Below are 26,524 nucleotides of genomic sequence, written 5' to 3' on the forward strand. Positions count from 1 at the left end.
CCATCCTGCAGAAATGCCATGAGCTACTAAGAACTAATAATGAGTGAGATATACTGCCTGCAAAAGATGCCCACATTACATTGCTAAGTGAACAAGAAAAGAGCAAGTGATACCATGTGACCTTGTAGTCGCCACCCTTATAGGGTGTGTGTTTGAATGCAGCAAGGCACTATGGGAAAAATTCATAGCAAATTTAGTTTCAACCTCAAATTATTTTAAAAAATAGTTACACTAGCATGGGGGGAATACGAGTGAGGGAGTAGATTAGTAAACTTAACTTAGTTAGTTTTATGTTGTTTAAACTGTTATAAGCATTGCTTTCATCGTTCAAGTAAGTAAAATTTCAAGAAAAGTACCGAGGAACAGCGACCTGCCATATACGGGTGTGCACGTCTACGTGTGTATGTATGTGTGTGTAGAGTATGCATATATATGTAGCTATTCATACGTGTGTATATGTATGTGTCTATATGTACATGTATGTGTCTATATGTGTGTGTATAGATATTTGGAATCCAGCTCTCTGACACCACAACCTAGTAGGTGTGTCCAGTTAGTGTCACAGGGACAGTGCCATGTGGATGTGAGCTCACAATGTGGGGACACTGTGCCCCAACTATGCAGGTCCTAACCACTCAGAGGCAGTTACTCTCAGAGTGACTCAACCACCAGGGAACAGCAAACATGGTGGGACTATCTCATAGACAAGTGTCATCTTCATCAAAAGTTCCTGCTTGGTTAGTCGGGTGGGATCGGAATATTTAGGAATCAGAATATTACCCCTGTCTTCACATCAGTCTGTGCAGTTCATAAAAGTGCTGCTGGTGAACCTGCCCTTCCCCACGACACACACTCCCCCGGCCGGGACTTCTGCTCTATACCAGGGGTTCCCAACTCTGGCTGCCCACTGCCATCCCCTGGAGAGCTTACAACGTGCAGAGGCCTGGGTCCCACCTCCAGCAATTCTGATTCATTGATCTGGGTGCATTCTGGGCACCTAGACATCTTTAAAAGCTGCCTGCAGGGTCAGCTGCCTAATTTCCCTGGCAAGATGAAAACACAGGATCCCTTATTCAGAATGTAGTAAGAATTTCAAGACTGTGATGGCAGAGCCTTAAATTAAATGTGGGCCCTGCTGAGCACGGGCCCCGGGTGACTGCTCTGGTCACAGGCCCATGAAGCCTGACTGCCCAGGGGGCTCTGAGCTGAGGTTGCAAGCTGCGGGTCTAAACCACGCAAGCTTATTCCACACGGGTCAGGGACCTGCCAGAGGCCCTGAAGTACCTGGTGGAATTCATCCCTAGAGCTTCGAATTCTTTCAAGAACAGTGCTTACATTCAAGCTGCCCCTTACTGCCCAGGGCCTGACATATAGTGTGGGCTTTGTAGCTGTGAGCGGGAAGAAAGAGGCAAGAAACTGAGGCAGGTATGGCTCTGCGCAGCCCGTTCTATGCAGAACCGTGCAGGCCACCTACACTCCTTCCCTAAGTGACAAATGCCACGTCATTGCTGGGTCTTTGTGGCTGACTGCTCTCCAGGGGCTGTGCTCCTAATACTTCAGCTCGAAGTGATCTCCTCTGTAGGGAGAGGATTTATTGCTATCCTGTAGCCATCAAATAGTTTCTAAAAATTATCAAATAAAACCGTGCTCTCCTGAGAGGATTTGAGGGCAGTGAAATTCCTCTATGGGAAACTAACGGTGGACACGCTTCATGACACATTTGTCCAAACCCACAGAATGCACGGCATCAAGAGTGGACTGTAAACTGTGGGCCCTGGGCGATGGTGACGAGTCAGCGGAGGCTCACCAGTCATGACAGGTGGACTGCGCCCACACTGGGGGTGTTGGTCATGAAGGAGGCCAGACGTGTGCAGGGGCAGGAGGGTATGGGAAGTCTCTGTACCTGCCACTCAGTTTTGTCGTGAACCAAAACCTGCTCTAAGAAAATTAAGTCTTTTTTAAAAAGTGCTCTCCCTGGGTAGGCTGAGATGGGTTCTGCATGGTTACCACAGAGCGGTGCGACAGCTCTAAGAAATCTGCTCCATTAATCGCTGGAAAGCAGTGGCTTAAAGGATGGTGATTCTGTAAAAATTGCTCCTTTCCTGCATCTGACAAAGAAATGACTTCATGTTCTCCAAGCCCAGAGGTTTTCAAATCCGACTGCAGAGGAAGGCTCCTGATCCACTGTCCTCATCCGAAGGCTCTGCTCCCCCCCCTTAGCTGAGTGGCTCCCAGGGCAGTGGGGACAAACTCTGGCCCAGAAGAAGCTCGAGGAGGAAGCTGGTGTCTACTCCAGCCCCACCCTTGACTTCGGGCAGGGTGCCTCCTTCCAGCCTCGGCTTTCTCAGCTCAGTTTGACAAAAAGAAATGATGGGCTCTAGGGCCTTCCTATCAGGGAGTGAGGTCAGTGAGAAAGTGCTCGTAAACTCCACACAGGTGGGGCTGCATGGTGACTTAAAAAGAGCAGCCAGGGTGGGGAGCAGGGGTGGGGTGGGGGTGCAGGGCTGGGAGTAGGGGTTGTGGGGTGGGGAGTGGGGGTTGGGGGTTGGGAGGGGGTTGGGGGTTGGGGTGGGGAGTGAGGGTGGGTACTGGAAGAGAAAAGGGAGGAAAAGCAGGTTTGTGCAGCCCGGCGGTACTGACCCAAGACACAGCAGGATGTCTTGCCAGGGGTGTGGGAGTCGATGGGCCTTAGACAAGTAACAAACACAAAACCAAGGCCTTGTGTCGCTTACCATCTGACTGCCGTCACCTGTGACCTTTGACTTTGGGTTCCTTATACTCCGCTCAGGGACCTAGCTTTGATTTTCGGACACCCTTCTTGTAACGAGGGCCAGAATTTGAGGTCTGTGGTGCTTAGATCTGCCACTGATCTGAACTCTACAGCTCCAAATCATGGCCATCCATTTTTTATCCTTTTCATACAAATTAATACCTAAAAAAATATTTTCAACAAATTGAGCATGAACATGATACTTAAAATGGACACTTACAGGAAATAACTGTTTGGTGGTTGTGGTTGTTTTTCAGGCAGCTCCTTGACTGACAGTCATTTCAAGCAACCTAATTCTGGTCTGGCTGGACTCTGACTGGGGTGTGTCTTTGCAGCTGACCTTGGATCCTCACCTGCAGCCAGACCCCTCTCGGCTAGGACTCCACTCCAGCTTCAGGCCAGCTTAGTGCCAGCGGTTCTCAAAGTACTGTGCCTACAGCATCACCTGGCAGCTTGTTAGAAAATGTGGATTTTTGACCCCCGCCTATACCTACCGGACCAGAAACTCGGTAGGGAGAGACCCATGACATGGGTTTTAACATGCCTGAGGGTGATTCTGATGCACGGCCCCATTTTGAGAACCACAGCCCTCGAGGCTGTCAGAGGAGGGCCATTTAGCCAGTTCCTGCCACTGCCCTCCCAGACAGCTGCTAAATTATTCTCTACAAGTTTCAGCTCCTTGCCAGGTCCTCTTCCCTATCTTCCTTGACAAATCGAGGAAGAGAGGAAAAAAATACTTCAGCAGCATTAAATGCCTCAACTATTATATATAAAATCAGAAGGGAAGAATTTTCAATTTTTGAAAATGAAACATCCAACCTGTCAGCAGGTATTTAAAGCACTTGCTGTTGGCATGTGCAGCGCAGATCTGCACATAATTGCCTTTTTTTTTTTTTCCTAGCATTTTGAAGTCACAAACTGTCTTAGGGGAGAGAAAAGGAAAGCAGAGCTGTTAGTTAGTAATTCAAGCTTCCACCAGCAAATAAACTCTGAAAGACTAAATTTAAACTTGGTTTTAAAGTACGATTTCCAGACTAGCCTATGCAACATTGGTCATGGCTAATTCAGAGATAGTGAGACCATGGCCGGCGCTCCACCACCTCCTGACCCTGCATCCAGGACAGACATTACTAATTGATCACAACCCTGTTTCTCCTTCTCAGCAGAGTTCTCCCGGGACCCATTACCAGGCTACCAGAGTTGGCAGATGAGACGGAATCTAAAAAATAGCCATGGTGTCCACAATCCCTAATCCCTAGATGGTAAGAGCCAATGAGCTTTCTCTTTTCTCACAGCTTTTTGTGGTCATTAGTCAACCATATACCTAGATAGTGCTGATTATTTCCTTCATGTAAGCAAGCACAGATGATTTACAATGCTAAATATCTTGGCCCTCATTATTGCCCTTCTGCAGACAATGACTGATCAAGCCAGAACAGGGGGACCCGGCTGGAGGACAGGGCAAGTGTGCTCTGGGAAAATCGTGCCCTCCCCAGGGAATGTGGGACACCTTTGTGGTACCATCACATGGGCACCTAAAGTCTAGGAGGAAGTATCATTCCCAGCCAAGAGGCTTGGGGTGTCCAAACTGCTAGACAGAGCTCTCTGCCAGGAGCAGTGTCCCTGTGCACATGGCTGCTCTTTTCCCGAACAGTAATGAAAACGGCAGGTAGTGTGACAGTCACACTCATCAGACTAAGATCAACTGTCTCCAGGTCTCATTTCTTGCTCTAGCATTAGCTCACCTGGCAGCAGGGCAAGCTGTCCTCTGAATCCTTACATACACAGTTTACACACACACACACACACACAAACTCCCAGGGCTACCCAAGCTATTTTGAGGATTTAATGAAACGTTGCTTGTAAAGTATGTACACGGTGAGGGTTCAGTCCATGCCAGCTATATTCATTATAATCATTGATGACATCTATTTGATTTACTGCTCTAGAAACCCTTCCTGCTGTGACTCTGCTCCAGTCTGAGGTGACCCTCATGCTGTCCGTCCTCACTCTGAATGAGCCCAGGAGAGTCAGGCTGGCAGGTGACTTTCTACCAAGTCATCCCCAAGAAACCCCTCCTCTTCTTCTGAGACACAAGTGGTGGGCCTCATTGGCCCCCTTCCCTCCGTATCCAGCACAGATTCCCTCTCCCCAACTCTCCTTACTCAGCCCTCTCACCACAGGCCTCCTCTCCTGTGGAAATGCTGAATCGGCAGCTGCTGGAGTCAGGGGAGGATGTGTTTACAAGTTAAAATAAAGCTGGCTTCTCTCCCCTTGGATGACACCTTCTGGTGACACCCCTACCTATATTTTTGTGCATTTGTCACACTCAGGCCATGCTACGTACGGTTATATTGGTGTACACTGCACAACCCAGGAATGCTATTCATGCCATAAAGCCCAGTTATACAGGGCAGCCCTGGTTTATGCTCTGAGCATGTCTACAGATCAAATCAATCAGAATTAACCCATGGATCAGAACTCCACAGGGGACTCCTATTAGATTCATGGTTACAAAGAGCTGACATTCTCCACAGGCACCAGGCCAGATGGCCTGCCACCCTCTCTCAGGAGACTTCAGTAATTACCATCACCTGCAGGGAGAAGAGGAAGGACCAGCCTTCCTCCTACCACCAGGCTGCTTTCAGCACACTCACCATCTCTCTCTAGTCTCGCATGTGAAATTACCTCGCACATTCAGCCATGTCTCCCCATCAACTCCAGTCACCAGGCCCCCAGCCTCTCCATTTGCCATGTCTGGATACATTCTGACTTAGGTCAGTTGACTTGCTGCAGTGCAGCCTTCCTGACCACCCTAGGTCCCAGCACTGGCCATTGCAAACCTTCTCCTCATTTCCAAGCCCCACAACTGGTCTGCATGCCTCTGAGTTCTTACCCACCCTTCCCCATCGTCCCTTCCAGTCCAGTCTAAACACAGCATCTGCCTTGTTCTCCCCACCTCATTCCCACCACTCACCCTGCTCAGAAGCCGCCTGCTCAGCACTTCTACAGGATCAAATCCAAACTGCAGCCCCCAGATCTCTAAGCCTCAGCCTGATTCTCCAGGTTTAACCCTTGATACTTACCCTCAGGAAACCCATCCCCAGCAGCCTCCTCTTACCCTTGTTCTCAGGGATGTGCTGCACAGAGTACCAGCCCATCCAAAGCCTCCACATCCCCTGGGGCCCCCCAGACCCCCGCTTCCCTGGGTCCTCTCTGGCCATCAAACCTTTGCTTCTCCCACCTCCAGGGCTACACGTTCTCCATCCCCTCCCCTACTCTTAGCTCCATCCCCTCCCCTACTCTTGCGGAGCGGGACTGCACCTGTGTCACACCATGGCCTGTCGGGCTGGGATGGCTAGGCACTGAGTGTGTTTCCCAGCACCCACCAGAGTCACAGGCATGGAATCAGTGTTTCATGAATGAGGATCTTGAATTCTGAACTTGATCCCTTCTGCCACAGACACAGCCCACTCCTCTGGGTCTATGCTCAGCAGGAGCAGGCCAGTTTCTCTGCAACCTCTTTGAAGTTACCTTGCACATTTTGGAAGGCTGGGGTGTCCTGATAAGCATTCAACAACCAGCTCTCCAGAAAACAAACAAATACCCCTGATTTGTAGCATTTGCCGAGTTCCAGGGTGTAAAACTCCTGAAAAACTCCACCCATGGCTGATGTCAAACTACCAAGATGATGTCACTGAACACGGGGCTGGAAACAGAGGCACAGAGTTGGCTCTGGTGAGACAGAGCAAGCTGGCTGCAGCGCACACTGCTGGAAGGGGATGTTCATCTCCCTCCTTAAGTAATTTAATTTCCTCTTCCATCTTACCCTCTCATGAGTTTCACAAAAAGTGACTTTTTCTCCTAGTTTTCACACTTGAACGCTCAGGCAGAGGGGATCTCCTTGGTGAAGACTTCCTGATCCCCTGACTCACTCCCAGAACACGAAGCTGGCCACTGCTCTGTGTTGGCCCCGAGTTTTGTACATACACGCCTGTGTTGTGAGCTGTGCGAATCAGTGAGCACGTGCCTGGTCTGTTTCTCACTAAGACTGTCAGGCCTCAGAGCGGGGAGAGGCTGTCTGTTCGCCTCTGGGACTCCATATCCGGCATGCAAAAAGTATTCAGTAAGAGTGTGCTGAGGGATGGAGGGAAGGAATAGAGTGAAAGAAGGAGAACTGACTTCCAGTTCTTGACTTCTCATGTTGTGTTACTATTTTGCAAGCCAGATTCTGCCCCCTGCACTCAATCTGCCAGGTGGTGAAGGGAAATATTGCCAATTACACTGCACACCTTTCACCTTAGAAAGTTCTTTTTTTTTAACTTGACCTTCACACCAGCTCTTTCAACATAAAGTGAAGCCAGTCTCAGTGAGGCAGGGTGGGAGCCGAGCAGGAGTGGTGACAGGAGGAAAATGACTGGAGAGGGAAGGCAAGTGGAGGCCAGCCAGGAGTGTCTCCCATTGAAACTGCATCAAGTGACACGGAGTGAATTAACATCCACAGGGATTAGCTCTGCGATTTCTGAAACGTGAGCAGAGGGGTGTCTGGTAGAGGATGGTCAGCAGCAGCCGGGCAGAAGTCTTTAGTACAAGCTGCTGGGCATCTTATAAATGGCTAAATGGATCATCCCTGCCCAGGACCGGGTGCGCCATGGCGAGGACCGCACCTGCTCTGAGCAAAATGCACAGCACGGCAGCATCAGCAAAGGCGACACAGAGATGGAGGATGAAGGATGGAGCGGGGCCATGACTGTCCTTTTACAGGCGGCCAGCAGTGGGTGAGCTCACGGCAAGCAGCAATTCCCCAGCCCGGTCATAAAGTGAGAAGGCTCTTTCCTTCTCCCCCGACAAAGGCGGGAAGGGGGCTGACGTGTGCTCTCTGGGATGAAATGCAGTCCTGAACATGCTGCTCTAAGCACATGACGTAAATAACAACACTAAAACCACTAGCACCCCTGCCATGTGACATAACAATGAGTAACGCGGAGGAAAAGGGTGCGAGACTGAAAAACCTCCTCCCCAACATGCTTTCAACTTCACTGGAGAAAGCTGAGCCCCTACAAGTAATCTGATTTATCTGCTATCCAGCCTTCCAAGGCATGACCCTTAGGGATGTTAGCATTTCAGGGCGAAGGGAAAATTACCTGCACAGAAGGGGAAGTCGTGGCTCAGGAACACATGTAATGAAAGTCAGTGGGAAATCTGTGCAGACTCCTGTGGACCAGGTTACAGTCAGCCGGCTGGGACTCGGGAGGGGCTGGCAGGAAGAGAGGCGCGTCCCCGCAGGGAGAGTCCCGGTACCCACCATGTGATGCTGTGGGGCTGGAACTCTTTAAGAGGGAAACCAGAGCATGAAAACAGTGGATTCATGGGGCAAGCTTTCAAATGTGACTTCCAATTTCACAGATGGCTTTTTGACCCCTCAGTGCATGACGAGAGGCAGTGAATGGAAGGATGGTGACTTTCCTCGTAAAGATAACGTATGGACTGGCTGTCTGTAAGGCTTGGACTCAACGTACTTTATGGAGTGAAAATATTACTGGAGGGCCCACGGCCTTCCAAACGTTGACATGAACAAAGCACTTCCAGGCACAGGAGCTGCAAAGGCGGCCACAGCATGCGAATGAAGAGAGCTTGAACAACGGCTCATCAGACTGGAAGAAGAAAAGACAAAAGACTGTTGTAGAAGGAAGCAAAAGTAGAAGAGAGGACGCAAAGCAAACTTATCTTTTAAGAAGATTCAGAAAAGACAGCAGCGGGGGCAGCAAAGAGATTCCTTCCAAAGGAACGAGACCTGGGGATGTTTTACTCAGTTATGTGAACGAGGCTGGATCCAGGACCCAACTGACTCAACCACTGACCCATTAAAGGAAGATGAAAATTCTAGCTCAGTCTTAAGATAAAACTTCCTGAGAGCATCTCAGGCAGTTAGTTCTCTGCTAGGCTGGATTTCTATTCCAATGCAGTAAGACGGATGGGAGCACGTTTCTTGGGAGTGACTTTGTCTTGTGTTACCATCTGTATCATAGATCTTTTGTAGGAAATATGGCTACGGGTGGGCTTTCATCTGGAAACAGTGGTCCTTTTTCAGTTTATCATGGTCTGTCTCCAGATCCATGCACACTGCAGAAGGAGAACTGAAAGTGTGGGAAGGAATCTCAGCCCAAAGCTATGGAACTATCAGTGTCAGTCAATGGGATACTGGATTGGACTTCTAAAAACTTGCATTTATTTCAAAATATTCTCAATTGATTGCCCTATGTCTCTCTCCTTATCTGCATTTAGTGGTCCATTTCCAGAGCTATTTCTGAGTCTTTTAAAACTAGAGCTGCCTTCTTCGCATCAACAAATAAGCTTGGACACCATGGACAAGATCCCCAAGTGATCCCTAGACACACACCACAGGGGGTTTAGACACATCTTCTGGGGAGAAAGAAAGATGGCAGTGGACACCTAGAGCGCTGAGAAAAGGATGTCTGGACACCCGAACAGAAACGGGGTGAGGGGGTGGAGAGCCATAGCTGCTCCGATGACCTCTTCAATTTTCACACAGGAGACATCAGTCTCCTTGTCAAACTCTTGGACAGCTTCATTGGGATCCTTGTAAGTGAGGGAGTCAAGGTAGATCTTCATCCCTGGGGACCCTTATTGGAGGAGATAAGCAGGGTTAACATCCCAAGAGGACACAGTGGTCACTAAGCGCTGGCTGATGTCCCAGGAGGAAGGGTATGGCTCGGGGGGAGGTTTCTTCTGCACACCCGGCTGCCTCACTTTTCCTTGCTGGACTGCCCCACCTGCCTTCCCTCTGGGCCACACTAGCCTGGTTCTCTGTCCTCTACTTCTCCTCTGTATCTCCTTCTGTGTTTGAGCTCTTGATGAAATGTGGAGCAGATTACTTATAAGTGACAGATCAAGACCAGTTCCCACACCAGGCACTCACAGAAGTAAAGAAGCTAGTTGATGCATTGACAGAAAAGTGGTGGTAAAATGTTAGGGTAGTATCAGTATTTATCCACTTGACAACTTCCCTGAGCGGAGGCCACAGTTAAGGTTATAACCGATGGCTGTGTCCAGGGCTAGAAGAGGGATGAGAATGGATTAAAAAAAAAAAAAGAAAAAAGAAAGAAACTGCTATTAGAAAAACCTCAAGATAGGAGTGCCAAGCCAGGATACCAGAAGAGAAAATGTGGAAGAGCTTAGAAAACAGAGAGAAAACAGTAAAGTCTATGAGGAAAAAAATTGAGGTGAGATGAAAGAAAAAGGGTAATTGAGCCCCCGTGCCTTCAAACACACTGAAGTGTGAAAAGTGAACAAAATGGTGAATGAGAAATGCATAAAGGGATATGGACTTTGTCACTGATGTTTGCAGCAGCAAGTTAAATAGGTCTGCATGGGGACAAAATAGAGAATTGTCATTGCCAGAAAAAACACATTCAAAAAGCAGAGAAGCGGGGACATAAGAAGGAAATGGAACCTAAGAAATAAATGGATTCATCGCGAGGTCATTTTTCACCACGTATGGATGTGTCATCAGGCAAGTATGGAGATTGTTTGACTGGCGGTGGTGTGGTGGGAGGTGGGCTTCAAAAGCTAAGCAGCACAGCCTGGCATCGCATCCTTGGGGAGAGGAGCCGCTGCCCTGCCCGCAGCTGCCGTCTGGCCTGTGGAAGAGGCAGGTCAGCGGGGACGGTGGGCCTGAGACAGCACGAGCGATGCGCCTGCGGCCGGGGACCAAGGCCGAGGCGGGATCTGCGGTTCCCTGAGCTCCGCCCTCCCAGCGCACACGTCCCACCGCGGCTCCTCAGTGTCTCCCAGCCCTGAGCACGTGGTCTAGTTGTGACATCTTTCATCCCCAAAACTTCTGGTGACATTACAGGTCCCCCAAATTCATGTTGCCCTAGTCACCAATTCCTTCCAGGATACAATCAGAGGGAGAAGGAAGACGCAGTAAAGAAATAAAGTGGGTGTGTTTTTAAAGCCAGCGAAAGCCAATGCCCTGCCCAGAGGAGCTGCTTTTTCTCAAAGCTGGGTTAGCCCCAGTCATGAAATAGAATCACTCGTGGTGTACACGGCAGCCTGCTTTAGGGTGGCCTGCATCATCCTAGAACGCTCTTTGGAAACTTGGGGTTGACAACATAGGCTTTGGAATGTGCTGATTGAAATTTGGACAAACCACATGCTCAACTTTACAACAGACATAGGGAACATAAGTCCGTTATGGAACTTACAAGATCCCTTATGTGATCTTACAAGAATCCTCAGAAAAATGAAAGCTTGTGAAGATTTATTAATGCAAACAATGTGCTTCTAACTAGGATCAGTGTAGATGCTAAATAGTCATTTGGGAGTTGAGTGTGTTTCAATGAAAAAGCTATAATTCATAGCAGTTTAAAAATAAATTCTATAGTGATTGAAAACTCTACCAAGTCCCATAGAATTCTAGCACTGGATTTCTTACAGTGGAATTAAAACAATCAAATATATTTAATCCACAAATGCAAACAAACAATACTATTCTGATAAAAAGATAAAACAAAAGACTCTTTAAAATGAAAAAAACAAAATAATTCAAAAATTAAATAAATCTATTATATAGCACCTACTTATAATGCAAGAAGTGCAAGCACCAATTTTCAAGTTGTGGTCATCATTTGTGCATTTTCCTCACTCAGTGTGGCTGTCCCAGGCTACCTGATCCCTATTACAGAAGATTTTCATCAAGTTTCCTGGCCACTTGTTGATTCATGCCCAGATATAAAAAAGAAAACTTCATTATTAAACTTTATTGTTAAAAGAACCAAAGGAAAATTAGCACGGAAAAGATGGTACTACCAAGGTAAACGCATAGTCTGTCTGTTTACACAGAAAGTGACGTGCATGTGAAAACCAAAGTCTGAGTCACGGCATCACCCCCTTGTTAATTATGTCACACAAGCAAGTCTCAAAAGCTTCAGCCTCAGTCTTCTCCTCTGTAAAGTGGCTATCTTATTAATATGTATGTCATAAAGTTGCTTTGGAGGGCCAAGTACTACAATGTCTGTAGTACCCTTTTTAACCCTCAGATACCTCTTTACATAGGTAGAAAGTCTTGATTGCTGGAATGTGTCTTTGAGCTACAAAACTGTCATATGTAAGAGAAAAAAGGCATTTTGTAAACAAAGGCAAAGTATTATCATCACTCTCCTAATCAAAATTGCTCTAAATAAACATAATTCAGATGTTAAATGTGTATCTCTCCAGGCAAATGACATGATCTTAAGTGTATAAAATCATAAAAATTCCACACACGAAAAATACTGTTAAGAAGTAAAAAAAAAAAAAAAAAAAAAAAAATCAATAAAATTTTACAATACAAAACCAACTGACAACAATCAGTTGCATATCTATAAACAACAAACAGTATGAAAAGGAAATTAAGAAAGCAATCCCACTTATAAAAACACTAAAAAGAATGAAGTATTTAGGAATAAACTTAACTAATGAGGCAGAAGACATGTATACTGAAAACTACAAAACATTCCTGAAAGAATTTAAAGAAAGACACAAGTAATGTGCTCATGGATTGGAAAACTTGGTACTGGTCAAATGTTACCCATACTACCCAAAGCAATCTACAGATCCAGTGCAACCCCTATCAAATTCCCAGTGGCATTTTTTGCAGAGCGGGGCGGGGGGGGGGCGACTCTTATAATTCATATGGAACCACAAACCCTAAATAGCCAAAACAATCTTGAGAAAAGAGAACAAAACTGGAAGCCTCATACTTCTTGACTTCATATTACACACTTACAGTAATCAAGAGTATGGCACTGGCATAAGATAGAACTGTAGACCAAAGGGACAGGATAAAGGCCCCAGAATAAACCCACACCTAAATGGTACAATGGGACCTTCAACAAGGCGGCCAAGATGACACAGTGGGGAAAGGACAGTCTCTTCAATAAATGGTGTTGGGGAAACTAAATGTACTCTTACAAAAGAATAAGATTAGACTCATCTTTCACTATACACAGAAATCAACTCAAAGTAGATTAAAGACTTAAAAATAAGAAGCAAAATTGCAAAATCCCTAGAAGAAAAAACATAGGTGAAAAGCTTCATAACTGTAGTCTCGGCAATGAGTTCTTGGATATGACATCAAAAGCACAGGCAACAAGAGCAAAAATAGACAAGGGGGACGCCTACTTCTAAAGCTTCTGTGCAGCAATGGGAATCATCAACCGAGTGAAAAGCAGCCTTCAGAATAGAAGAAAACATTTTGCAAATCATACAACTCATAAGGGGCTAGTGTCCACAATATATAAGGAATTCCCACAACTCAACAGGAAACAAAAGCGAAAAATAAAACAAACAAAAACCCCAAATAACCGAATTTTAGAATGGGCAAAGGACTTGAATAGACATTTCTTCAAAGAAGATATACAAATGGCCAGCAGAAATATATATATATATATATATATATAATGCTCAACATCGCTAATTATCAGGGAAATGCAAATCAAAATCACAATGAGATTTCACTTCATACCTGTTAGGATGGCCAATATCAAACAAACAAACAATCCAAAACACAGGAAGGAACAAGCGCTGGTGAGGATATGGAGAAACTGGAACCATTTGGCAATATTGGTAGGAATGTAGAATGGTGCAGTCATTGTGGAAAACAGTGTGGAGTTTCTTCAGAAATTAAATATTATTACCAAATGATCCAGTAATTTCACTTCTGAGTATTGTTCCAAAAGTAGTGAAAACAGAATCTTAAAGAAACTATGTATAGTCATATTCACTGAAGCATTATTCAGAACAGCCAAGAGACAGAACAACTTAAGTGTCCATTATTGGGTAAATGAATAAAGAAAACGTGGCATATACATACAATGGAGTATCATTCAGCCTTACAACAGAAAGAAATCTATCACAGGCTACAACACAAATGAACCTGGAGGGCACTATTCTAAGTGAAATACGCCAGTCACACACACAAGGCCAAAACAACATGACTCCACTTATATAAGGTGTCTAAAGTAGTCGAACTTATAGAAGAAAGTAAAGCAGTGGTTGCCAGGGACTGGGAGGAGGGGAGTGAGGAGCCGCTGCCCAATACTTAGAAACTTTGTTTTAGTCATGCAAGATGAAAAGCTTCTTAAAAATCTTCTGTACAACGATGTACATAGAGTTAACAGTACTGTACTGTGCACTCACAATTTTATTAATAAGATAGATCATGTTATGTGTTTCACCAAAATTTAAAAATAATTACTAATAAAAGAGTTAAACTTCTAAATACTTCATCATATGATTCATCTCACTTTTGCACGGATAATTCTCATGTATCTTTCTTCTTACAAGATAGAAAGTTGTTTGAATTGTATAAATGCTACTTGGATTGTGTATGGCTGAGCAATTATTACAAATTCCTGTGTTTTTAATAGTATGGCTAAATTTGCAGCTGACTGTATTTCCACCTACAAATATTTTCCCCAGCAAATGTCTACAACATTCGGCAAAGGTCAAAGGTTTAGAATCCTTTATCCATATTCTGTAAGAACACATTTATAATTTTACTAACTCTAAAGAAAACATACAAAAAAAAAGAATCTCAATAAACTCTATGAAGTAGGGGTAAAATAAAACTGAATTTCATCAACTTAGCACTACCTAGTTAACTTTTTCTTACTTGATGGCTTTTTTTTTTTTTTTTTTTTTGCAGGGGGAGATAATTAGGTTTATTTATTTATTTGATTTTTCAGTGGAGATACTGGGGGTTGAACCCAGTACCTCAGGCACCACTTGAGCTACATCCTCCTCCCGCTCTCTTAAACTTTTATACATAGTAAATAAAATATAGGTTTAAAGCGATTTCAAGGGAAGGGATGTTAAAAGGAATCCTAAATCATCTGAGCCATAAAGGTGAGATTGATTACTGAAATATTTTAAAATATATTCCAATAGTAACTGCCTGGCCAAGTCTGAATCATCCTTTACGCTGAAGCACGAACACCAGCCCCAAGGAGCCTCCCTCGTCCAGGGTGCAGGTCACGTCAGGTCCCCGCTCAGAACTGCTTCAGCGTCCTTTACTGAAGAGACTTCCTTCCTTGCTAAGTGACACTGCCTGTGTGATCCCGCAGGTGACTGCTATTTGTGTGTATGAGCTGTGCTTCCTTCTCTGTGGCCACAGTACCTGGTGCAGGGCCTTTCGCACATTAAAGCAATTATTTCATTCAGACAGCAACTACCTATCAAGCATCCAATTTATATCCAGTTCAGAAAACCATGAGGAAAAAGCCCAACTCCAGTCCTAAAGAACCTTATACTCTAACGTGGGAAATGGTAAATGACTTGATGATTATAGGAGTCAGACACAAAGGCCAGAATCGAGCACAGTATTTACCACCATGGGAGTCCTGGGAGACCAGGGAGTTTTTAAGTAAGAGGTTACGTAAGGGCCAAATCCTGAATAGGAGTTAGGATTTTGCCAAGAGTCAGTTACGAGTGCTCTGGCTGGAGGAAGAGGCAGAAGGCAAGCACGTGGTGATGTCAGGGGCTGAATGAAGTAGGGGTGAGAAACTGGCTGTCAGGGGGATACCCAGAGAAGAGGCTGAGGGAAGAGATGGGGGGAGGGGGTGGGGAATCTTGAAGGAGACGTTGAAAAGGAAATTAACCTTTATCCTAAAATAAGCAGAGTTAAGATTTCCATATTGAAAAGTCACTTGACTAGCAATGTGACCAGAGAACTAGAGGGATGTCAGACTGGACGTTAACTGCGTGCTGCCCACAAGCACGGAGCCCCCAGGCCAGCTGGACAGAAGGTTTATGATGCCCATTCCCAATCACCTCACCGCCAGCCAGTCAGGAGAACGTCCATGAGCTGATCACACACCCACAACCCCCTGCCTTCACCTCGTCTTTGACAGCCTTCAGGGAGTTCGGGGTTTTTAAGCACTCGCTTCCATGGACTTCTTGCTCAGGGCCTACAACAAACGCTGCACTTTTCTTCACCACAAACTGGTGTTGGTAGATTGGCTTTATTGTGCGCCGGCAAGTGCATGCAAGTTTGGTTTGGTAACACGGCTATACCTTGGAGAACAATGGGAAGGAAAATAAGAGTAAAAGCGGAGGCCTAGCGAGCCAGCTAACAGTGGAAACCCCACACTAGGGAGTCTGACCAAAAGCAGGGTAGTGAAGACAGGACCCACACACAGAAGGGGAACCCGCTGCATCTGATCCTGGTTGAACTATGTGGGAGGATGATGGGGAAGAAAGTGGCACTAAGGAGGATTTCTAGGCGTCTGGCTCATATGTTCAATGCATCAGGGTCCAGAGAGCCAGTGCATGAGCTGAGGGGAGATAAGGTTAAGGAATTAAGCTAGAATCAGACCATGAGGAGAGAATCACGTCATATTGAACAAAATGGAGAATTTGAAGAAGAGCGACACGATCAGATCTGTGATTTACAAAGTCCGCTCTGCCCTAGGAATAATAATTGGTTGCCTAAAGCTTAGAAAGAGAGGTCATAGGCCACTGAATTGGGTTAGGGGTGAAAAGGGGGGTAAAGTGAAGAGCAACCTTGGCTGACATCAAAAACATCTGGAAGCTCTTGAAAACCCCAGTGATCATACTGTGCTGCAGACCAAGTACATCACAACTGGGCCTGAGACTGGGCACCAGGTAATTCCAACGTGCAGCCCTAGCTTAAGGCATCATCTCTTCTAATGCAGCCATGGGTAACGGGAAGTCACGGCCACTGCACTTCTCATGCTCTGGTCCCCACTGCTGAATCATTCATGGCTGTGAGATAAGGGCGCTGGTGGTCTTGGCCTGACATCATCGGGTGTGTATTTCATCTAACCCTCTAGTTATGATCCCACGTGTGTCAACACACCTTTTGAAGATCACACAGCTTGACCACAGGGAAAGAAAGAATTTACCATGTTGACTTGAATATTTAAGGATTCCATGACAGTTACGTTTCTGGTGGGAACAAGGTTGATTAATAAGTGAGGATTTCCATTTCCTCCCCATCCTTAATTCATCAAGAGATGCTTGCTTTCAGCAGTCTTATTTTTAGGCTCTTTATGTTACAAAACCTGAAAAATGATATTGGAGTATAGAAAGGGGGGGGGGAAAGTAACTCTACAGTGGAGAAACCTGGCAAACACTATCTCAACCAGGTGATCTAGATCAATATCAACTTTAATAAGACATATTGATTGCATGGGTTCTTAATATGATGTAATAAAAATGATACATTTTCTCTGCAGTCTTTTCCACAAAAACCCGTAACTCTATTCTAATCAAAAGAAAAACATGAGCAAAACCCCAATTGAGGGATATCCTACAAAATATATGAACTTGTCAAAACTCAAAATCATCATAAAAAAAAAGAAGGAAAGTCTGAGAAACTGTCACAGTCTAGAAGACACAACCTAAGATGACATGATGATTAAATGCAATGTAGTATGCTGAATGGGACCCTAAAACAATAAAAGGGGGCTAAGGAAAAATTGAAGAAATCTGGATAGAGTCTTTAGTTAATAAAAATAATGAGGAATCACTATTAGTTCATTAGTTGTGACAGGTATCCTAAGGTATTAATAGTAAGGGAAACTGAGAATGGGTATATGGGAAATCTCTGTATTATCTTTGCAAAAACTTCTCTGTAAATCCAAACTATTCTAAAATAAAAAAGTTTATTTAAAATAATATTGGAATTAACTCAAATTGGATAACAGATCTAAATGTAAAGTGCAAATTATAAACTCCGAGAGAGCACAGCAGAAAATCTAGGTGACTCTGGGTATGGTGCCAACTTTTTAGATGCAACACCAAAGCGACTGATGAAAGAAATAGCTGATAAGCTGGGCTTCATTAAAATTAAACACTTCCATGCTGTGAAAGATATTGCCAGGAGAATGAGAAGATGAATCGCAGACTGTGGGAAAATATTTGCAAGATGTATCTAATAAAAGGCTGTTACTCAAAGTACACAAAGAACACTTAGGAATTTTAAAAAATGATTAAAAAATGAAAAAAGTCTTAGTCCATTCCAGCTGCTATACCAAAATAGCACACACTGGGTGGCTTAAAAACAACAGAAATTTGTTTCTCACAGTTCTGGAGATTGGGAAGTACAAGAACACATCCCCAAGAGGCTTGGTGTCTAAGGATGGCCCACTTCCTAGTTCACAGACAGTATCTTTCCACTCTGTGTTCACACAGCAAGGAAGGGGCAAAGGATCTCTCTGGGACCCCTTTATAAGGGCACTGGTTCCATTCATGAGGGCTCTGCCTTCATGACCTCACCACCTCCCAAAGGTCTCACCTCCTAATATCATCACATTGGGTTTAGGACTTCAACACAGGAATTTTGGAGGGAACACAAACATTCAGTTCCCAGCAGACCTGAACCAACATATCACCAAAGAAGATATACAGACGGCAAATAAACATATGAAAATGCTCAACATAAGTCATTAGGGAATCGTAGATCAAAACAAGAATGATATACTTCTACACACCTATTAGATTGGCCAAAATTCAACATATTGACAACACCAAATGCTGGCGAGGATGTGGAGTAACAGGAAATCCTGATCATTGCTGTTGGGAATGCAAAATGGTACAGCCACTGAGGAGGACAGTTTGGTGATTTCTTACCAAACTAAACTTACTCTTACCATATGATCCAGGAAATGTTCTCTTTGGTTTTCACATAAATAAATTGAAAATGAATGTACCTGGATGTTTATAGCAGTTTTATTCATATTGCCAAAGCTTAGAAGCAGTCAAGGTATCCTTCAGTAGGTGAATGGATAAACTGTGATACACCCAGAAAATGGAATATTACTCAGCACTAAAAACAAATGAGCTATCAAGCCATCAATAGACATGGAGGAAACTTAAATGTATATTACTAAGTGAAAGAAACAATTATGAAGGGCTGCACACTGTATGATTCCAACTGTATGCTATCTGGAAAAGGCAAAACTTAAGAGACAGTAAAAAGATCAGTGGTTGCCAGAGGGTAAGGAAGAGGGAGGCATGAATAGGTGGACTATGGAAGATTTTCAGGGCAGTGAAACTACTCTAAATACTATAATGGTGAAGACACGTCAAACATTTGTCAAATGTACAATACCAAGAGTGAACTCTAAAGTAAACCAAGGACTTTGAACAATAATGATTTTTCAGCGTAGTTCATCTACTGTAACAAATATATCACACTGGTGGGGGATGCTGTTAATGGAGGAGGCTGTGCTATGCTTGTGTAGGGGCAGAGCACATATGAGAAATCTCAATATTTTCCAATCAATTTTGCTGTAAGTTCTCAAAAAAACAAAATCCCTTTAAAAATATTTAGTGTGGGAGAGTCTGCTGGAAAGAAGAAAGGAGGGAGACTAAAATAAAGATATGACTCTCTTAAGTGAAATATTTCTTGTCTCTAGGCTCAGTTCATCCAACTGTATTTGGCTCAACGAGGGCAATGAGAGTGTCAGTTTCACGTATACCTCCTTCTCCGGTGTCTGTCATTCTGTCGTAGCACCTAGAACATGTTTGACTCCCAGTAAGTATTAATTAAATGAATGAATAAATGAAATGTAACCATCCTATGGAATTCCCTAATTACCCTTGACAAGATTAAGTTATTCCATTTGTATTTCTCAGGTACATCTCTTTATTTCATGCTGTATTGTCAATTTCCTCCACTTGTCCCATATTACCCAGCTCACACCTAAATGATTACATAAACATGCACGTGGATGCACACACACATACACAATTGCAAGCTCCTTGAAGACAGACTGAGCCTCATTTATGTCTTTCACCTGTCAACACTCAGCTTGGGCTTTGTATGTGGTGAACGTTTATATGTGCTTGTCGAATAGACTTTACTTTGCCACGATCCGTTCAGAAGTTCTTCTTTAGTTGTAATCATATAACAAATATAAAATTTTTAATTATTAAGTTGATATCCAATAAATGTACTCATTAATCTAATTAATGTCTAACAACATTTGGCAAGAAATTCTCTTCTGTGTTTGTACCTTCCACACCGCTGGGAGAAGATTCTGAAAGTGTCTAGTATGCTATTTGTAACAGCAGGGCCATTGTTTAGCATTTATGTGTTCAGATACCCATTTGATTTGCCTGTGGAAATTTTCCCAATTCAGCAGCAGGTTAGGTGGAAACAGTACTGGGCCAGTGGGGATCTGGAAACTGGGTCCTACTCTGGTCCTTGAATTTGGTGAATTACATGGCCAATGTTAATTCATTTCACTATCATGGCCTGAGAGACTTATTTTTAAAAATGGTCTAGATTATCTGTAAGAATCTTCTAGCGCCAATATTCACTGTCATTTAAAGCTCTTTGACAATCAAACTGGATCTCTAAGTTACAGGCCAGTTTTCCAAATCATGCGTTTTTCTGGCCACAATATTGTGGACTTTATGCTGTTTTCCTTCACTCTCTACCAGTGGAAAGAACCTTAATCAACTTGCAGTCGTGAATGTTTAAAGCTCCCAATGCCTTCAAAAGTCTGGTAAACACAACACAGACTTTATATTCTGACTCTAAATAGTGTCTCAGATGCTTTGGATTTTCATGATAAAGAAGATTTCCTCTTTTGTGGGTGAATACTGATTAAGACAGTATTTCTATACAAATGTAAAAATCCCACGATGAGATCAAAGGGAGCACAAGTGTTTTCATTTGTTTTTCTTTTTCCTTACATAGCCAAAGACAGTGCTTTTGGAATCCAGAATTGATAAAAACTTTACCATGGTGGCTACTGGATAGAATACTTACAATATATTGTCACTCTCGTATTTTAGCCATTGTCCTTGACACTTCTCAAGTATGTATCCCAATCTTATCTTGCGCCATTGGGTTCTAGGATTTTATCTGAGACAGAAGTAACAAGGCAAAAATACATCTATTTCATGCACCCAATGCGGATTTAGGAAGAACAAAATTTGCACTTTTGAATTTTGAAATAATATTCCTTAATTGTATATAATCTATCTGCTTTAGGAAGAGGCATGATTTTGCCAACTTACCCTGGTCAGAAGTTCATTCATTTCTGTCACCAGCATATTCAGACTGCCTTCTGCCAACTGAATGAGCCTCTCTGTGACCCGCTGAGGCAAGAGCATATGCTGAAAAAGATTTCATTCCACATGCCTTTTAGTAAATGGTCTTGCAGCGATCATGGCGTTGAACATTTAACAGAATGAATTTCTCCTTCACACACAAAGACCTTAGACTTCTCACATTCAAAGAAAAGAGAAACAAACTATTTCAACTGAGCATTACACACACAGCACTGTGCAGGATAATCTGGCAAATAATACAAACTGCTGTAATTTACTGAGACACTACTATGTGCCAGGTCTTTTTGTTTCGTTTTATTTTGTTTTCATTTTGTTCTTACAACAGTTCTATGAGGTAAATGTTACTTCATTTTGTACATAGGAAATTGTGGCTTAAAGAAACTTAAAAACTTACACAAGATCACATAGCCGGGAAGGGGAGAGACAAGATGAACTCTGATTCTTTAAGGCTCCTATTTCAGTCAACAGAGTTACAGTTTACAGGCTTCATACCTCTTTCTTAGCGGACAGGAGCCCTGACAGAGGGTCCTGGCTGGGCTCTAACTGGTGTGGCATCCGTGCTGTAAGGAGTGGGCCTGGCACCCACAGCAAGACCATTTTCTTCTCCTACTGAACATAACCCATCTCACAGATTAGGCACCATCACTCTATGACAGTGACAAATGGAACAAAAAAATGAGACCACTCCACAATCTTGTCTAAACACAGACGAAATCCTGGTCTCTGTTCAGACCACAGAAGGATCCCAAATCCCACTTCCTCGCTAATGACTGGCCGCTGCCTCCTTCCAAATGTTGGGTTTAGTCCAAAAGTTGGGTTTATCCCTGTCCCTTCCCTCCTTCTAGATAAGCTTCACTAGCATACTCAGTTATAGAAGTGGTCCCACTTCCTGACAGCACCCAGTCCACCACAAACCCCTGCTTCCCTGAAACTTCCCCCCAATTCCCCAGCATAAAACCAATACTGTACGTTATTCCTACTGTCTGTTATGGAGACACCCCCAGTACCCCAGGGTGTGCAGGGTCCCTTTATATGACAAGTTCACAAACCCAACTTTGTTCTACCCCATGTGTGCTCCTGCTGGTCTCTGGCTGGAACCTGGGGAGCACTGACACAGTTGAAGAAACTGAACGAAGAGGGTGGATAACTTACTGAGGGACTTAGAGGATCAAAATGGGATCCCAAGTGTCCAGATAGTCAGTGAGTTATGGAAGAACACAAACACAGAATCAAGAAAGACTGAGATTTAAGGCAAATCAAGGTCATCTTGGCTAAGCACCTAGCCATCAGGAAATAGGTGACTGAACCCCTTGGCCTGGCTTGCGTCCACAGATTGGAACTCCTTTCAGAGGGCCCTTCAGTATTTCTTTCACAGCTGAAAGATTTTTTTTTAAATTTTTACATCCTACTGAAGTATTTGCTCCTCTAGATTAATTTTCTTTCCTTGTATTCCATCCATGTAGAAGGAAAATAACAGGCCAGCATTGCCTTTATTAGAACTCTTCACAATCCTGAATGCTGGGCCTGCAAACTAAACTTAGATTCCCCTGCCTGGCTTTCAAGGTTGTCCTTCATGTCACCGAGCCCCACTCAAGTCTCCAGCCTTCTCTTCCACTAGCAGACCTGACTTCTAATGCCTGCTGGACGGGCCGTGCTCATCTGCACCTCCGCCTCTGCTCACATGGCTCTCCCAGATTCAGTGGCCAGAGTATGAATGGACAGGCTGGGGGTCAAGGAGCCCTCGCCCTGGTGGCCCGGGTCCTTCCCTCTCTGAGCTGCACAAAGGTAGTTTCACTCTCACAGCCCCTGAAGTTATGCTGCCTCCTTTCAAATCCCAGCTCTGCACCTAGTAACCACGTGAGGCTGTGTCTCACGCGTAACTTCCCTGTGCCTCAGTGTCCTTACCTGACTACCTGAAGGAAACGCAGATAATACAGTACTCTTCTCCTGGTTCTCGGAGTTGCTGTAAAACATATGCGTAATTCATGTAAGGCTTTACTCGACTGCCTAACACAGAGGTGCTCACCAATAAATGTTAGTGATCCTTGCTGTCACTGAGACTGGTCTCCTCATCCAGTAAATAGGGCTAACAGGCCTTACTTTAAAGGCCACGGTCCGGATAAAAGAATAAAATCCCTAGAAGAGTGTCTGTCAGTGCCCAGTGAGTAACTCTTAGACTTCCTCCTCCAGTCCTCACCAACGATTCTCTATTAAAATTGTTTCTATCCTTTAAGTTCTAACACAAATTACACTTTCAGTCATGATGCATTCTCTGGTTACTCTGAATCTTACCTGTTTCTCCAATTCTAGTATTCTATTATACAAAAAAATTCATAAATTTTCATAAATCACATGATAATTATATATTTTTGCTAATTATTTATTGTTTATTTTTTTTAACAACATACGACTCTAAGCTATAGAGTTGTGCCTACATTTTAGGGGCCACAAAACCCCCAGGGAACCGAGTGCACTCCTGAGACATTCCAGAATCTCTCAATAAATATCTGATAATTGACCAATTGTGTATATGTAGTCACTTTTCATCTTTTTTTAAAAATCAGGCAAAACAACCCCAATTTCCTTGACATTTCCTCCTTTTCCCACTAACGACTGAAAGCTTTCACAACGTCTTAGAATAGTGTTTCTCCAAGTGGTTCTTGTTGAAGTACATTCAAAAGGCTACCTATTCTCTACTATGAAATTTTAACCTTGTGTTTTCATCTTGACAGTAAACTTAAATGCTAATGTAGGTGTTTCTGGAACCCAGGCTGGGCACCAGAGAGACGAACACAGCCTGGCCTCAGCACCTCCCCTCACATGCCTGCTTGAGCATAAGGCACGTGAGTCATGTGGGTTTGTCGAGCGATGCCAGATGTCCTCTGAGGACCCCTCACAAAGGGCTCTCTAGTTCAGATGGTGGGAAGGTGGGAGAACTGACTTACCACGTGTCACATGCTGACGAAAGAACTGGGGTGGAAGTGCTCGGTATCATATTCTTGTTGCAAGTAGCAATCGGCTTTCAGCAAAAATCATCTGCTATTTTATATTAATGTTTTCATTTGAATTTTATTTTATTTTTTTGGGCTTCTGTAAGGATTACTTTGTTTTTATTTTACAGAGCTAGTAAGTATAAGGAGTTCATATCTGATTTTATGTTTGTATGTATTTAAGAAACATAATAAAATTGATTTAGGCCAAATACTGGCGGTATATGAGCCTGTTCCCTTAATAGCAATCGGTAAATTATAGTTCTCAAGTTTGAAAACCACTGGCTTAGAAAGTCTCTGAATTTCCCTAGTGGCTGCCAGCCTTGACTTGGGACAATGGGAAGAGCATTTACCAGTTACGGCAACTACCCCCCGGGAAGCGCCTGTCATCTTTCCGCGGGCTCTTGCTGTTTCTGTTCCAACCTACCTTGAGTTCCTGAGTCAGACTTTCAAGACCATACAGAATGTTATGCGGAGCAGGCAGCCGGCTAGTGAGGCTGACGTTCATGGCCATCTGTTCCAGGCGAGCCAAGTCACTGAGAAGAAGGCCGGTGTGTTCATCTCCGCAAACTGGGAAAGGGAAACAAGGCATGTTTACTTATTCTAAGCATCCCAGGCAGATGTCCAAGATTTCAGCTATGAAATATTTTATGGCCCAAGTAGAATTCCGTGAAAGGTGATGTTTCTCATCTCCGATAATTAACACTTTAAAATGGATGACAGTTGAAAAAAGATGAAAAGAACAACAAAAGAGCAGACATGCCTGTCACTTGGAACCTGAAATATGGAGGATGATACAAACTGAAGAGCCACAGAGAAGGAGCAGATGCATTTTGAGGGGAACGAGTGTATTGCCTAAGTATGAAGGAGAGGTCAGATGTGGAATATAACATTATAAATGCCCCAGAAATCCACACATGAACAATCTAGAGGAAATGTAACTGGGAATAAAATATGCTTCAGAATGTAAAAATGTATATAAGTGTTCCATTAGGTTGCACCGTGGAGTGTCTATAACAATTCAGTCTCCACACACTTCATTAATTACATATTCAAAATGGTACAACCCTTTAGCCACTAACAATGAATCAACAAGAAAAGAAAGTAAAGAAACACTCCCTTTTAAAATTGAATCTGAAACAATAAAATACTTAGGAGTAAATCTGACAAAGGAGGTGAAAGACTTATATGTGAAGAACTACAAAACTTTGATTAAGGAAACTGAAGGCTTAAAAAAAAATGGAAAGGTACCCCGTGCTCTTGGATTGGAAGAAACAACATCATTAAAATGGCCATTCTGCCCCAGGCAATCTACAGATTTGATGCGACCCCTATCAAATTACCCGAGACATTTTTTTTTACAACGATATTAAGGTTTATATGGAATCACAAAAGACTCAGAATTGCCAAAGCAATATTGAAGAAAAAGAATGAAACTGGAGGAATAACCATCCCAGACCAGACATTACAGAGCTACAGGCATCAAAACAACATAGTATTGCCATAAAAAGAGACATGCGGATCAACGGAACAGAATAGTGAGCCCAGAAGCAAATCCACAGACCTATGGTCAATTAATCTTCAACAAAGGAGACAAGAATATACAACAGAGAAAGGACAGTCTCTTTAGCAAATGGCGTTGGGTAAACTGGATAGCAGCATATAAATCAGTAAGTTAGAACACTCCCTCACTCCATACACAAAAACAAACTCAAAATGGCTTAAAGATTTCAATATAAGACAGGACATGATAAATCTCCTAGAAGAAAATATAGGCAAAATATTCTGACATAAATCTTAGCAATGTTCTCCTAGGGCAGTCTACCCAGGAAATGGAAATACAAGCAAAAATAAACAAATGGGACATAATTAAACTCATAAGCATTTGCACAGCAAAGGATACCATAAGCAAAATGAAACAACAACTTACAGAATGGGAGAAAATATTTGTAAATGATTCAACTGACAAAGGCTTAATTTCCAGAATATATAAACAGCTCATACAACTTAATAACAAAAGAAAAAAGAAACAAACAACCCAGTCCAAAAATGGAAAGAGCATCTAAACAAGCAATTCTCCAATGAAGACATACAAATGGCCAACAGGCACATGAAAAAATGCTCAATATCACTAATTGTCAGAGAAATGAAAATCAAACTACAGTGAGGTGTCACCTCACACCAGTCAGAAAGGCCATCATTCAAAAGGTCATGGATGATAAGTGCTGGAGAGGGCATGGAGAAAACGGACCTTCTTACACTGCTGGTGGGAATGTAGTTTGGTGCAGCCATTATGGAAAACAGTATGGAAATTCCTCAAAAAATTAAAAATAGACTTACCCTATGATCCAGCAATTCCATGCCTGGGTATATATCCAAAGGGAACTCTAATGAGAAAAGATATCTGCACCTCAATGTTCACAGTACCGCTAAATACAATAGCCAAGACGTGGAAGCAACCTAAATGTAGCCAACAGATGACTGGATAAAGAAGATGTGGTATATTTATACAATGGAATACTACTCTACCATAAAAAAGGATAAATTAATGCCATTTGCAGCAACATGGATGGACCTACAGATCATCATTCTAAGTTAAGTAAGCCAGAGAAAGAAAAAAAACTGTATGATATCACTCATATGTGCAATCTTA

At 43.4% G+C, this 26,524-nt stretch overlaps 1 protein-coding gene across 2 annotated transcripts in view; it reads right to left on the bottom strand.

The window, feature by feature from the left end:
* Positions 1-26,223, bottom strand: part of LOC106730226 (ephrin type-A receptor 8-like) — a 37,958-nt gene extending 11,735 nt beyond the window's left edge. The window contains exons 1-3 of one of the 2 annotated variants that reach the window (XM_032458025.1): positions 26,212-26,223; positions 24,299-24,441; positions 20,828-20,926 (exon numbers count right to left, since the gene is read on the bottom strand). In XM_032458025.1, coding sequence (XP_032313916.1) covers positions 20,828-20,926; positions 24,299-24,385 — 186 coding nt within the window. In that variant the 5' untranslated portion in view covers positions 24,386-24,441; positions 26,212-26,223. Of the gene's footprint in view, positions 1-20,827; positions 20,927-24,298; positions 24,900-26,211 lie in introns of those variants that run through there. The other variant, XM_032458024.1, reaches the window with a different exon arrangement.
* Between the last annotated feature and the right edge of the window lie 301 nt (positions 26,224-26,524).

The sequence above is a fragment of the Camelus ferus genome, chromosome 17 (assembly GCF_009834535.1).
Source record: "Camelus ferus isolate YT-003-E chromosome 17, BCGSAC_Cfer_1.0, whole genome shotgun sequence".
Taxonomy (NCBI): domain Eukaryota; kingdom Metazoa; phylum Chordata; class Mammalia; order Artiodactyla; family Camelidae; genus Camelus; species Camelus ferus.